Consider the following 15,119-nt stretch of genomic DNA (forward strand, 5'->3'; position numbering starts at 1 on the left):
GTTTTTATACAAAAACCAATTGGATCTGAAGATAACTGCTGCTTCCCAGTTTAGCTACAATGGAACACAAATATAAAACAAGAACATGTTGCAGAAACACAACTTTGTGAGATATGAGATGAAACCAGAGAAGATATGTTGTTTCAGCAAGAAAAGCAGACTTGGATCTATGTGATTTTGAGAAAAAAATGGAAGAAATCAGAGGCCCTTGGTGATCTGTGGCCCCTGAGCTGCTGGTGATCTGTGAAGAGGAACTCATCCTGGGCCTGACATCATGCTGACACCATCTCTCTGCAGCATCTCGTTGATTACACACACACACACACACACATACAGGAGAGCAGGAGCTACCCACACATCGCGATGTGGTCCAGGTGGACCTGCTGTCCGCCCACCTGAGTGGAGACCATCAAAGGGAGGAGAGAGCTGAGGAGAGCCTACCTGCCTGCAGAAGCCTCGGAGCCGCGGTGCTCAGTGCGTCCGGACCGAGCGGAGAATGTCCTGCTCAGGATCTCTGACAGCCTCCATCAAACATTCAGCAGCGGCTCGGCTCAGGTGACCACGAGACGCCACGCCTGCTCGGGTTTCACCGAGACGCTCCGCTGCGCGCTTTGTCGCAGGAGGGAGGGCGGTTACCATGACAACCAGGTGAGTCAGCAACCACGGGCGGGGCAGCGGACAGGTAGATAGATAGATAGGTTAGAAGGTTGGTTGATTGGTTGGTTGGATGCATCATACAGAGTATCCAAAAAAATTCCAGATGTTGTCATCCACAAAAAGTGTCTTTCACATCAGAAGAGAAGTTGAAGGAAGAAAAAGTACCAAATTTCCATTTTGGGTCATCTTGGACATTGAGGAACTTGTCATGAGCGTCCATTTCATTTGTGGTCATTTGTGTGGTGAGATACTGCATACCTCTTCCACTGCAACAGTCTGCTGCATCAGCTACTTACGTGTTGTATTATAGTTCCTCAAGAAAAAGAACAATATTTCAATCTCACTGTGTTATGATAAAAGCAGAATATTATTCTGTAAGTGTAAAAAACACACAGAGAACCTTTTAAATGGTCATTTCATCTTTTACTGCTAGGAGTCAGAAACACAAAGTACCAGCAATTAGTGTAAATGATAACTTGAACAGAAAAGGTCCCTCCACCCACAAACAGAGCATTAATCAACGTCACAGATATCCGCTAGCTTGAACAATCAGCATGTTGCTTCCAGTTCCTCAGGCTTCTGCGGGTGGGTGTGCTCGACCTGCCGCTCCCTCTCCTCCAGGTGGGTGGTCCGCATCGTCGCCATCCAGCTGCAGGAACACAATGAGAGGTCAAGCAGAGATCCACAGTCTGTTAACCCAGCTCAGGGACCTTTAACCATTATGACCAAAAGAGCCGTTCTCACAATTTAATCTGAAGAAAATTGAACAACTCCAAAGAAAAACAAGAAGAGAGCCATGGTGGAAACATGACAGTTCCTTCTTGTCTTAATTTGTGCCTGACTGATGGAGTCTGAATAATGCGTCCATCGTGAAGGTGAGACTCACACTCTGCAGCTCTCGGCGAGTGAACAGGCGGGGCAGCAGCAGCATCCTCACTGGGATGGTCAGGAGGAGTACGAAGGGGAAGGCCAGCGCCGCCGCAGTGGCCATGACGGTCCACAGCACAGCCAGACACGTCAGCTGAATGATGGTGAACATGTGCATTGTCCGTGTGCGCACCTGTGAGAGCGCCACGCAAGAAGAGTGCAACAAAAGGCTGAGCAGGATGAAACTGGGAGAGAATCAGTCCCTCATGTTTGCAGATAGTCATCCCCTTCTACTCCTTAACTGTGATAAATTAAGATTTTTTTTCACCAGTTAAGTCCCTTGATTCCAAACCATGACCATGAAATAAAAAAATCGCGTTTGTATTCATTTAGTCACAAGTTGCAGAAAAATCTGCAAAAAACACTCTACAAATTGCACGAAAATATCCGTTATCTGAAAAAACCAGACCAGGACTAACCTTCCGGACATAATTCTGGTCCGGGTGATACTTCGGGGGCATTAGCAGAAGAATGAGTCTCTCGGTGAGCTGGATCCCATTCAGGGACATCACACCCATGTAGAGGAAGATCCCAAACAGAACAGCCAGAGGGATCTGACGAAGAACATCTCCAATCACGATGGAGAACCCTGAGAGAGTAAACACCAGATTTACCTTGCTGCAGCAGAATAACCCTCCACAGGTATTATCGGAGCTGTTTGTTATCATACCCACTAAAACAGCCACCAGGAAGCCAGTAACCCTCTGTTCCTTGACTTCTTGGATGCGAGGCTTGTCTCCTGGGGCTACAGCTTTACTCATGACGGTCAGGGCATTGGTGTGGGTGACTGACCGGACTGTGGCAGCAGACAACCAGGGCAGACCAAACAGCGCTGAGATCCCGCCGACCACCACGATAATGAGGAGGTCCACATGAAAGCCGGTTCCTTTAACCAGCATCCTCTCTTTCTTACTGACGATCAGTCTGGAAAATGGATGCAAAATAAAAAGATGAACAAGAATGCACCACATAAAACAACGAAAAATAATTTCAAGATTAAAGGCCTGATTTACGACCAGTTTGCTCCTAAAAAAAATTCAGCCCAAACTTGCACAAGCATGCTGCTATCCTGCAGATTTGTGAATATGAAAGTCAGTTGTGTGTCATAGATCACAAAAAAACAAAAAAAACTGGTAGGTGTTTATGCCCAGTAAAGACCATTTGTTCCCAATTCAAGAAAAAAGTGTTGTACGCTGTGATTTGCGACTCCATGAAGATCAGGATGAAGACGAGGATTCCTGGCAAGATGCTGGCACCCATCATCCAAACTGGAAACTGTCCATCTGACCCCAGAGGAGAGATCAGCCATCCTCTCTTCTCCGGGCTGGACACTGAGAATCCTCTGGGCACACTCAGTTTCTGTAAGTTAACACAACAAAGAGATATTCAACACCATAATGTCTCCTTCGTTGCTTTCGAACTGTGCTCCACCCTTACTTGAGTGTAGGTATCCTCCACGCTGTAATCCACCAGCACCATGATCAGGATGGCAATAGGAACCCCAAAGTCACCGATGATCCTACGGAGCTAAGGACGGAACACAAGAATATGCATTTGCAGACATCCATCAAAGAAAAAAGACTTTACACTGGAGAGCCATGTTGTCTTATGGAAAATAACCTTTTGACAACTTTAGCAAAAAAATGCTGTTCGATTCATCTGTGGTCCAAATGTTTTCCCCTTAATATACATTATAGTTGTTTGCAGCTGTTTCTTTGCATCTGTTGTCCTTATCCCTGAGATACACCCTGTAAGAATATGGACTGACCTTTCCTGGGAAGAAGGAACTGTTCTTGAACTTGCGCAGGTAGAAAGCAATGAAATATGTTCCTGACATGAGGACGAATGAAAGCAGAGCAGTGTTTGGCTCCCCAACAACTTTTCCTGGACTTCCAGAAGTCGCACTGGAGTTGTTTATAGATGGGAGCACTGTGCTGTTTCCATGGAGACAGTTCCGTAGTGGATGCTCTTGAAAAATCTGGAAAATAGTCATCAAAGAACCAAAGGTGAAGATACTGGGCTGCTTTTCAATAGTTCATTTTATTTTCAGTTGGACCAATGAAAAGTAACTCTCAACTTACCTTGAATAGCTTGACAAAGGTCTCATAGATAAAAATGAGAGAGATGAGGAAGGAGAAGATCTCCTGAGTGAAGCGGGAAACAAAGCGGACGAGGATGCTTCCCTCAAAGGCCACGGTCAGGACGACGATGAGCACCAGCCAGAAACCGATCCACACCCGGCCAGTCAGATACTCAACCTCATTGACTTTACAGAACTACCCAGAAACACAGAGCAGGCAGCTTTGGTGAGGCAATACTTTAATCTGGAGAAGAATATCAAATGTGAGAAAAAAAATTCAAAAGAAAGACTGAATGAAGAAAGGCAGACCAGCTATCTTGAAAGGTTTTTAGACCCAGAAAGTGCTACCAGTTCTTCAGTCTTTCGGTGCTGTCCTGACAGTTTTTATAAATTATAGAGTAAATAAAACATGATGTGCACATTTATTGTAAGTACCTGTAAAGTAGGTTATAAATCATAAAGCTCTCTTAATAATGCGTTTGTTCACTTTGCTTAGTCTTGGGAAAGATGAAGTTTGTTCCTCCAGCATGGGTTTGTACTTTGAATATTTTAGGGCAACACTCAAGGTTAGCTTACCGTGTAGAAGGCTTCTTCAAATACCAGCAAAGGCCCAGAAAACCCGATCACAAGCAGAGGCTGAGCCCCCAGCAGACTGAAAATAATGCCCTGCATTGCAGTGGCAACAATCAGCTCCGACACGCCAATCAGACCTTCTGTTTTCTCACCTACATCATGGGATGGATATGGAAGATCATTGGTATACATAAAAAAAATGAATTTCATACAATCCAGCAGCTGTTGAAGGTCCCATATTATACAGTTTTTCAGCAAATTCATACATGCGAAACAGGTCCAATGACACAAATCCAGCGTTTTATCTTCCCGCATGACCCCATAGGAGAAAGACTTGGATTCACCTGTTTGAGCACACATTTACTAAAAGGTGGAGCAAGTGAGGAAAATGTCAGGTTTTTCACTTGTGGGGCCTCATGCCCAGGCTACGAGGACATGTTGTTGTTAGAAAACCATGATGAGCCGAATTTTGCATAATATGTGACCTTCTGAAGTGATTCATTTCTCTGAGCTCAGGTTCAGTCTCACCCAGCAGTCCCCCGAATGTTATCGCAGGAGAGAGTGCAGCAAAGTAGATGAAGATGATGGCCGCCATGCACTGCGGATTCAGAGCGTCTCGAATGTCACTGACATACTGAGGATAGCGCCGAGTCACATCTTTGATCAAACCGCCAAACAGACGACCCGTACGCCGCAAAGTCTCATCACTGGATTTGATGGGAACAAGTGATTCTAGAAGAGAGAAACAACATTCCTTCAGACTGGCAATGTACAATTACAGAATCGGACTTCACATCAAACCAGCAAAGCAAAAGTATATAATATTACGCTCATCAAGAATCAGCTTATGTGACCAAAGATAGAGAAAGAAGGCGTACAACTGACCTTCCTCGAGCTGAATGCTGGTCTGTTTCTCAGGAGGCTTGATGCTCTTTTCTTCCCTCTTTCTGAGCATTTCCTGCTGGAAGCGGGCGACGGAGTGGAGCAGCTCATCATCACTGACTTCAGCGGGCGGAAGCACTATGCTGCAGTCCAGGAAATGATTGATGGCCGTCAGCAGGTCCTGGGGGTTATCCGCCTGATACGCCCCATCGTGGAATTGCTGAAAAAGCCAACAGAAACACAGAATGATGGAAACTAAAGACCTGGTAGTATATCACACCAGGGTTCACAGGGTATCACCTTGTTGGCCATTAGTGTTGAAATGGACCGTCCAATCTCATGGTAGTCAATATTGGCGGTGAGTGGGCCCAGAAGGAGGAAGAGGAACTTGACAGGGACGGGAACCTCCAACACAGACTCCAGCAAGACTGCTTCATGTAACCGGACAAAGGCCATGGAAGGCTGGTCGAGGAAATCCACACTGCCTGCAGGGAGACACAAGATCCAATGAATCTGTCTCTCAAATTTTAGGAGCTTGGATTTTTCTGAACCAAATTCCTGACTCAAAGTTTTTGGGCACCAAAGTTATTTCTTGATGATATAAATACTTCATGTGATACTTGATGCAATTATGTTTTGTGTTTCCAATTTTATCTTTCTCATCAGTGAGTATTGTAGAATCGGGATTCAGCCTATCTGAATCCACAGAGCACTGATCCGGACCTGGTCTTCAGTGGTGTGCTACGTACCAACAAGGACCACGGTCGCCTCGGCTCCTTCTGGAATCTTCTCCATCAGCTTCACTTCATGTTTGGATCTGGAGTGAATAGGGGCCGGAGCCTCACTCTGAACACACCATGAAGACAAATACAGTCCACATACAGTCATTCAGTAAGCACAGTATATGGAGCATGAAAGGTGAAAGGCTGATGTTTTTCTTGTCACCCTGTTCATCTCTTCATCAGCTTCTGTATGATTGGGAGGGTGAATGAAGGGCTCTGATTGGCCGTTGTGCATTTTTGTGTGGGTGGCCATGTTGGTAGCAAGGATGTCCTTGCTGAAGGAGCTGTGGTCCTTCCCATCACTGGGGTGACTGTGGAGAGAGGAAAGATCTCATGAGGTTTTTCTCCAGGTGGACGAAGGACTAAAAGCGCCATGAACTGGTGAGTGAATGATGAACATATGAACCTGTGTCGGAGCTGCAAAGCTCTCAGGACGTTGGCTCGGTCTTCAGCTCTGATCTGATCTGAGATCACCATCTGCTCCACCACTTGTTGAGCGATGCCCTGCAGAGTCCTCTGCTTCAGATCCAGGAGGACTGCCCCTGGAAAACAGGACAACACGACATCATCACTGTACGTCTTCACTGGAGATTCAAACCTGCCACACAAATGTGTCACAGAGTCACATCACTGGAGACGGGAAAGACTTTATCCACTCTTTACATTTGTCGGTATCTGACTGGTGATACCTCATGGGAAGTGTAGGATGTTATTTCCATCAACAAGTATTCACGAAAAGGATCTCCCAAGAGGTTCAGTGGATTGAGTTAATGGCCTTTTGATGGGAATATACTACAGTGAACCTCTTTTTTCTTGAGAGGTACTACCTTTTTCTGATAATTGGCGATTATCTTATTGCCTGGCATTGCACTGACACCGGGGTTTGTAACACCCACCTGTGTCAGGATGTTTCCAGGAAAAAGCCTTCTTTGAAATCTGAACTCCTATGAACTATTACACATTAAAAAGGCTCCACTATAAGGAATTCCTCAGTTGTCTGTGTAATGTCTTGTGCTGTACTAGTCAACTCTTAAAACCAATTCTCTTCCAAGTGACTGATTTAAGAGACTGTTCAATTTGGAAAATATGTTGTCATCTGCAAACAGGTGTATCTTTCACTGTGTGGCGTTTTTAATGCAGCTGACTTTACAATGAGGTAGATCCTCTTCTCCTCACCGTGGGTGATTACTCTTCGGAGCTCAAGCAGGGAGCGAAAAGTTAGAGAAGCGATGTGCGGCCTCCCCCAGCGGTCCGTCTCCTCCTCCACGTCCTCCTCAAACTTGATCCATCGAGCCGTCTCCCTCCACTGCGGCTCCTGGTTTCTGTCGATCACCAGCTCGTTCAGCTCCACGAACACCTGCCGCACCAAGACACGTCGGCATGACTTCTGAGGACGACACGCTGACTCACACTTCTGGAAACACACAGGCTGTGTGTGTCCTGTGAGCTATCTACATATATGAGTAAGCAGTTGGGGTTTTTCACCAGATGGACAGAAGTTCTCAAACTTTTTAGTGTTCTCCACCTGAGAAAATGTTGAGGTCTGGAAGTGGGACTGTGACCAACTTGAACATAGTTATTGGACAGTTCTCAACAGAAATGTTTTTTTCTTAATTTGATGATTATTCAGTAATTATTTTTAGCAACCACATCCACAATGTACAAATCAGCAGCATCCATTACAGGCACTTGATCTCATTCAACAGTTCCTCATTTCTTGTATTGCTAATGAAATCAGATATTCTCAACTTGATTTCTATTTATTTTTGAATTCCTGTCTTTCATTTCAAAGGTGATTTCATATAAGTAACTGTTTGAGAATCAGTAGATTAGAAATTTCATTTAAAGTTCAACTACAACCTCAAGTCTGGTGGTAGGATTTCTTTCAAATTCCTGTTCCAAATAATATAACAGTCTAGAAGATGTAAACTATTTTAATACCAAAAAAAAACTATAAGGATGAGCTCCAGAAATGCAGGTTTGATTATAGAAAAAAGATCCTTATTTAAAGAAAACAGTCTTCAGTTTCTGTGATGACTAATATAAATCCAGATCAAACTAAAAATGAAAAAATTCTAAATATTTTCACATCTTCAGAGACATGACTTTCCATGCCTTGCTGGTGAATTAATTTGTCACATTCTAATTATCCAGATGAGGAACAGTCAATTTTAAAAACTGTTGGATTTATTCAACAAAATATTCAAGAAATGTTATGCAGAGAAAAAAAAAAGACAAAAAAGTCATTTAATCCTTGTAGGACCAAAACCTGAAATAATCCCACTCTACCTTATTCTGCCGTCTCTTCTGGTCCAAACCAACCATCCTGAAGACTGAAACGCACTGAGCTGGACAGAGGTGGGCTTCTGCTCTGACCGGACCTCACCTGTCAGATTTCACCGGACTGCCTCTACCTGTCTGACTCTCCCTCATTATCACAGTCCAGAGTTGTACCTGTTCACAATAGCACCTGGATTAACTCCCTCAAACTCGCGGCTCGTCTTTCGCCCCTCCTGTCAGCCTCAGTTTGGACGCTCCATTTGTTTTGTTGTTGAGACTCACATTGAGCAGATTAGAGATCCTGTTCACACCTGAAGCAGCACCTGACAAACCCTCTCAGCTTCTACTGCCTTTCTTCATACAACTTTAATGAAACAAGCACAGCAGCTTCGATGGATTTTCCTCTTTTTGTGCAGAATTTAGCCCTTTTCATTTAATAAATAACTTCTTAGAATTTGTACATTTGGAAGCGATATTCTATGATGACAGGTCATTTTCGTGTGAATAATCTTATCGTTATTTCGTTGCATTTGAATGAAACTCTCCCCAGGTTGATGCGGAAAAAAAAAACTATGGAGGAGGTTCAGAGCAGCAAAAAAGAATGTAAGCTGTGAAAGTGGCATCACACAGCGTGATGGCATTATCTCAGCAGTGACGTACGGTGGAGGCAGCATCATGGTTTGGGGTCAAGAGGAAAATCCCATCATTTCTGAGAACATCATACAGGATAAAGTCAGAATATCTGTCCACTGGTTTGAATGATCTGGCTGAAAATAATTCTGCCTATCAAAGGGGATGCCAAATGAGAATCATCCAGTTATTATATCTAAATGTTCATTAACTTTTTTTCTTTACTTTTTTCTCAAGTGCATTAAAAATGCATTGTTTTTTGGTAATCCTCTCAAAAAAGTTTCACGTTTACACTTCAAAAGGATTTGACCTTGAAACATTAATGCATCATGGATTTAAAAAAAAGAAGAATGAGAATGTGATGCTGCTATACAAAGTAATGGTGATAAAACGCCAAAGAAGCAGACTGAAAGCCGTGAAGTTGTGAGTTGATGCTGAAGCGTCAGCTGGCTCAGGTCAGGATGTATTTACGGCAGTAATCAAAGGTGACGAGGACCTCGTGGGGCGTGCGGTCCGGCTGCAGGTGCTGGTTTGTCTCGCAGGGCTTTTCTTTGCCGACGTGGACGATGGGGCCTCTGGAGCTCCGCCTCACCAGGTGCCGTCGAACTCCTGGGACGTCATCGAATCGATGACCTGCGGCGAGGACACAGGAGTTTCACTTCAAGCTCAAAAGACGTCAAAGCTCTTTTTCTTCACCACCTTGGTTCACAATATATCAGAAATAAACAACTTGGAGCCCACAGACCACAAACAACCAACATCTCTATTAGTCAATTAATGGCAGGTATTTGAATTAGCTGTCAGTTGCAATGGCTTTTCACTGTTTAATAAAAATATATTTAAATAAAAAAGCATGGATATAATATAATATAATATAATATAATATAATATAATATAATATAATATAATATAATATAATATAATAAGGCGGCCCTCACACTGAGTTGAGCAAAAGATCAGCCTGTTTGTACCGATGAGGGTCAAATAACAAGCTTTGCTTGATATAAATAGAAGGTAAAGACTTTTAAATATTGACAAATTTCTGTTTAACACTTTATTACAGTTTCACAATTGTAATATATGATTTTCCTCAAAATAGTTTAAACTTCAGTTAAATTAACATAAGATGTGTGTGTGTGTGTGTGTGTGTGTGTGTGTGTGTGGTCTTGTGGGAACTTCAGGCAGTCAAATGAGGTTCCACGCTCGACTGAACATCGGCAAATAAAATTTCATTGCTTCATTACCTCAGACTTACAAACACACACACACACACACACACACACACACACAAAGGTTCAAGTCCTTTGCAGAAATCCGGTTTCGAGTTTCAGTACAAATGTGATTTGCTGTGAAACAAGACGTTTGCGTGCTGTTTTTTTTTTGTTTTTTTTTTGGGGGGGGGGGGGGGTTGTCTGAGAAATAATGAACTAAAAGTCAAATTCCAGCAAAGAGTCAGCTGAACAAAAATTTGTGCTAAATGCATCATATTACTTAATAATAAATAGTGTCATTAGAAAGATTTTATTTATGGAATTCATGTACTGTAAATGTTTAATTGAGTCTTTAGTGGAGTTTTTTCTTCTTTTTTCTCAGACTTTCAGTGCATTCAAGCAAAGCAAAGTCTTTGGAAGAAATTATAACCAAAAAGGGAGCAAGCAGGACACACTTACAAAATATTTTCTTCAGACTGAATGCAATGTTAACGTAAAACTGCACATTGGTGCGCAGTGTTAAATTAGAATAAATACTGATGTCAATATCTGCCAAACTCCCAAGAGAATGTACTATATACAACATATCAGCTGATGGAACTGAGACACTTTACTATTTCAGCAAACATAGTAGCTCATTTTGAATATAATGGCTGCAATACATCTTTAAAAGTTTGAAAAATGCTGTTTTTAGCACTTCTCTTCCTGAAAAATGTCTGAAAACTTCTAGAGAATCAGGAAACCAGTTGCTGGAGTTAAGGAAACAAATATTGTCTGATTCTTGTCTGATGGGAGTCTGGCTCTGCCTCACTAAATATTCCTTATGATGCACCAAATGTTTCGCAAGAAGCTGAACCCAAAATTCATTTGTCTTCTACTGACAAATGAAACCAGTGTGGAGATCTTTATGGATGAAATATCTTTCCTTGTTGATCAGCCACCAGAGTGAGCCACCCTGCTGTAAAACATGGAGCTCACGTCACACGGCGATGCTGCTGCTGCTGCTGACAGCATCGGACTTCAAGGAATGATCAGTGTTTGGCAAGTTATATTTAAAAAGTAATTAGTTATAGTTGTGAGTTACTTATTCAAAGAAGTAACTGAGTTGGTAACTAAGTTACAATATTTTAAAAGCAACTACTAGGCAAAGTAACGATTGCATTACTGAAAAAACATGTTTAACTATATCAAATAATGTAAATCCTCTCTGAATGGAACTTTAAGATGCATGTTCAGTTATTTATCATAAAACTGATTGTTAAAAAAAAATGAACTCAAGAAAGAAAAAATTACAAACAGGAAAAGCTACATTAATCTAAATTATTCAACTGTCACTGTGTGATAGTAACAGACAACACACCAGTCAAATTTATTTTGTAGCTGTAGATAACATCTCTAAATTTGTAAAACAATAATAAAACAGTAGATAGATGTCAACACATGTCTGTACTTTCATTTAAAATTGTGTGATCAGGGCTCTGCGGCTGTATCTCTGTCACCTCACGTGACTCACTTTGCACCAATATGGTTCCTTCTTTCTAGACGATTACGGCCTTTAGAAGTTTGCAACAATGTATCAGTTTTGGATGATGTCATCATCTAATTTGACCTAGTTATGCAAATGAGCAGCTATGCAAATTAGACAATGATGTCACTTTGAATATTCCTGACTGAGTTTGCAACAATGTATCAGTTTTAAGGCAACATTGTTTTTTTTTTGGTTTTTGTATTTGTTTTTACAAAACACATAAAAGTGCATCATTTACTTATTAGGCATTTAATGAAAATACCATTACTCCACATTATGAACTTTCATTTAAACTATTATGACAGTGTAATATGTTTCACACACCTCACCATTCAATTTAATTCAGCTTCATTTCTATAGTGCCTTTTACAACACAGTCATTTCTAGACACTTTGTTCCACATAAGCAAGATGTGAAAAGAAAAAAAATATTTTTAAAGGGAAGAAACTTTGCTTTTAAAGGAAGCGGGTGATGAATACAGGTACTATATGTAAATATTTAAAGTGAAACAACTCTAACTCATACCAAAACAATTATGCTCTTTTTTCCTGATGTATCCCTGAATAGGAGGTGTGTAAAACTCTCTGTGGGTGTTCTCAAACTCACTTTAAACATCTCTGGTTTAGGTCTTTTAAGCTAAAGCTGGAGGATATCCTAATCCTTTTTACTGTCATTACTGGATTAATACTGCATATCTAAATCTCACAAAGTGGCTGTTGGCCCAACTTTTCCCCACTCTGTTTTATTCACCCTAACCACTGGAGCAATATATCAATAATGTTAACAACCTGCTTGTTTTAGGCTTATAACTTACTATATACCTGTAATAGATCATTCTGAGGGAAAGCAGTAGTTCAGCACTTCTACTACAGGAATACACACAAACTCAGTAACTAATGAAGCCAAAGTGATTCTAAAAAGGTTTAATTAAAAAAAAAAAAAACACACATTACTGTCCTTAAAATTCTTAAACAGCTTATCGACTCTTGATTTTGTAACTATCAGTGATGTAAACTGATGGATCCACTGTGTAGGCATTTCCCTTCCGTCATTGGGCCCCTGCGGCTGTGTTTCTCACTCTGAATTATTCACTCAGTACCATCAGACGAGTCAAAGTTTGCTGCTCTGTCGTCAGCAAGCTGCTCAACTCTGTGACGGGATCGATATTTCAACACACGATCACACCGTCTATAACACCAAACAGGACGGCGACATATTATGTTATTCTGCTTCTATGAAGACACTTTCAGTTCCGACTGGAGTCCTGACAGCGATGGTGCTTTTAAACAATCACTGTACGAGTGCTGATGGCCGTGGCCATCATTACTACACTCCACACACACTTCTGGAGACTTCCCATAATTATAAATGAACATGTTTTGAACAGATTAAGGGGCTGCATGGTGGAGCGCCGACTAAGGCCTTGTTTACATGACAACATCTTCAAGTGAAAAAGGAAAACTTTCATTGTGTTTTGGGTGTAAACAATGCCACTTTTTTGAAAAATGTCTCTTCAGGTGTAACTTTTTAAAAAAAAAAAAAACTCAGTCAAGGAACAGCTGTTATAGTTACTTAAGTTTCACGTTTCCGTGAACATCTTTCACCATATCACACAGCTTTAATTTCTTTGAGGGTCTTGATTTGAGACAAGGGTGCAAGGCAAACAGCGGGGTAATTGTGACGTCTCTTTACTTTTTTCATTACTGTCACAGCCTCCTGAGTCCCACAGGTCTTATGTTAGACACGTCTGCTCTACTGCTCTGGGCGTACATGGAAAATATCCAAGAGAGAGGAAGATGCCACATCCAGCAGTGTCATCTCTCACATCACAGTGAGAAAATAGTAGTCTGAGGGCTTTTTGTAGCGTTAGCATCTTCTCCATGTTTTCTTTTCTTTTTTCCAGAAGCTGACTTCTTTTCTCTAACAACCCAAGTTAATTGTTTTCCCTGAATTGATGCAGTTGTAAATGTGTGTCTGTGTCTGTCTCTCTGTGTGATTCACTGATCAACTCTCCAACAATAACATCTACCAGGATCGGCTCCATCAGCTACAGTACATCCCCATAAGCTGCATGCAGTTCCTTCAAACCGTAGAGTTTTGTTTTGAGAACATTTCACTGCAACGAAGTCAAAGCAGAAATGTAGGATCATTACTTCTCTCACACTCTTCACTCTGACGACTGTATGCCTAAAACAAAGGACCCTGAAAGTAACAGTTTCTTTTAAGTTTTGTCAACAAGATCTGCAGATAAACACCGTTCAAATATGTCATCATATTTACATTTTTATACTATACGTTTACATTGGAGTTACTTTACAAATGTTCTACTTCCTTCAGGTAGTAGAACATTGTGATAATAAAAAAAAAATAAAAAAAGCCTAATTTCTCCCACCATATAAGTTTAGGCTTACTCACACGCAATCAGCTTTTCTACAAGATATATTGATCATGTATCCGTGTGATAGTGCAGGTGTGTTCATGCTGCAGATGAAAGTTAGCAGAAATAAGTACTCACTGAAAAAAGCCTTCAGTCCGTCAAACAACCAGTTTTTAAAATATCTGATCGCAAGCGGAGAGTCTGACCTCCTGTCCATCTGGAAGCGCCACTAAGTCTTCCAGAACCAGAACCACACACACACACACACACACACACACACACACACACACACACACACACTCAGGAACAACAGACAGAGGGCCGTGGGCTGGCCGCCGTGGGACGGCTGCATTGTGTTGGGGTCAGCAGCGGCTTCACATCACATGATCAACAATCAAGATCAACAAGTTACAGAAAAGTCTTTCATGTTGGCCGAAATCCTGCCAGGAGACCAAGTGACACACAGGTTCCCAATGCATGATGGGAGAGGACCGCTAATGTCTACCATTGTACGCAGCCAACATCAGCTATAAATGTTTCCTTGGGCATAATTTCCAAAAACAAACGTTTCCCTGTCAAACCGCTCAAGTTCAGAACATCAAAAAATCTGTAATTTGTTGATTGAAAAGAAAAAAAAAAAAGACCTATCACACTTGTTTCGTGTGAATCTTAGTGCCATAAAGGATAAAAGCCAAACTCTATCTGAAGTGATGTTTAAGTTTTCGTACTGACTCTTGATGTCGTCCAGGTAAACGGAGACCAGCGTGGCCGCCTCCTCGGGGTCATCGGTCGCCACGCCCTTCACCTGGCTCCCGGGTGAGATACTGTTGTGATTGGGCTCTCTGGAAAGCCGTGGACACACAGAGGAACTGAGTACACATAAATAAGTATCCGTTCCGAGACTCTGAGGAGTTGTGCTTACCTGCTGTCTCCAGCAGAAGGACTGTAAGCCTCCTCCTCGCCCTCATCCTCGCCCTGGTCCTCTACGATGGTGGCAGCAGTGCCGGGGACGGAGCCTCGCCTGTCCTCCGTCCGGCCCCCGTGGGCCCTCTTCCTCCGGCTGTCGGCAGGCGGTATCGAGAGAGGATGATGGACGTTGAAAGACGCGTGGCGGTGATCTTTACCAAACGAACAAAGTAAAAGGACAAAGTCAATCTGAAGTCAATATCGATAGCTGGGCAGAGTACTGCTT

At 42.1% G+C, this 15,119-nt stretch overlaps 1 protein-coding gene across 1 annotated transcript; it reads right to left on the bottom strand.

The window, feature by feature from the left end:
• Positions 1 to 1,080: 1,080 nt before the first annotated feature.
• LOC115405242 (anion exchange protein 2-like) lies at positions 1,081 to 8,260 on the bottom strand. Its single transcript, XM_030114761.1, is given in 18 exon segments — positions 1,081 to 1,284; positions 1,286 to 1,306; positions 1,544 to 1,717; positions 2,004 to 2,173; positions 2,255 to 2,508; positions 2,777 to 2,943; positions 3,022 to 3,111; positions 3,353 to 3,562; positions 3,666 to 3,860; positions 4,241 to 4,389; positions 4,766 to 4,969; positions 5,123 to 5,339; positions 5,420 to 5,604; positions 5,869 to 5,965; positions 6,065 to 6,212; positions 6,308 to 6,443; positions 7,078 to 7,258; positions 8,191 to 8,260. Coding segments are annotated over 18 exon segments (2,712 nt in total). The 5' UTR covers positions 8,227 to 8,260; the 3' UTR covers positions 1,081 to 1,206.
• Positions 8,261 to 15,119: the final 6,859 nt, after the last annotated feature.

Source organism: Salarias fasciatus, chromosome 18 (assembly GCF_902148845.1).
Source record: "Salarias fasciatus chromosome 18, fSalaFa1.1, whole genome shotgun sequence".
Classification (NCBI taxonomy): domain Eukaryota; kingdom Metazoa; phylum Chordata; class Actinopteri; order Blenniiformes; family Blenniidae; genus Salarias; species Salarias fasciatus.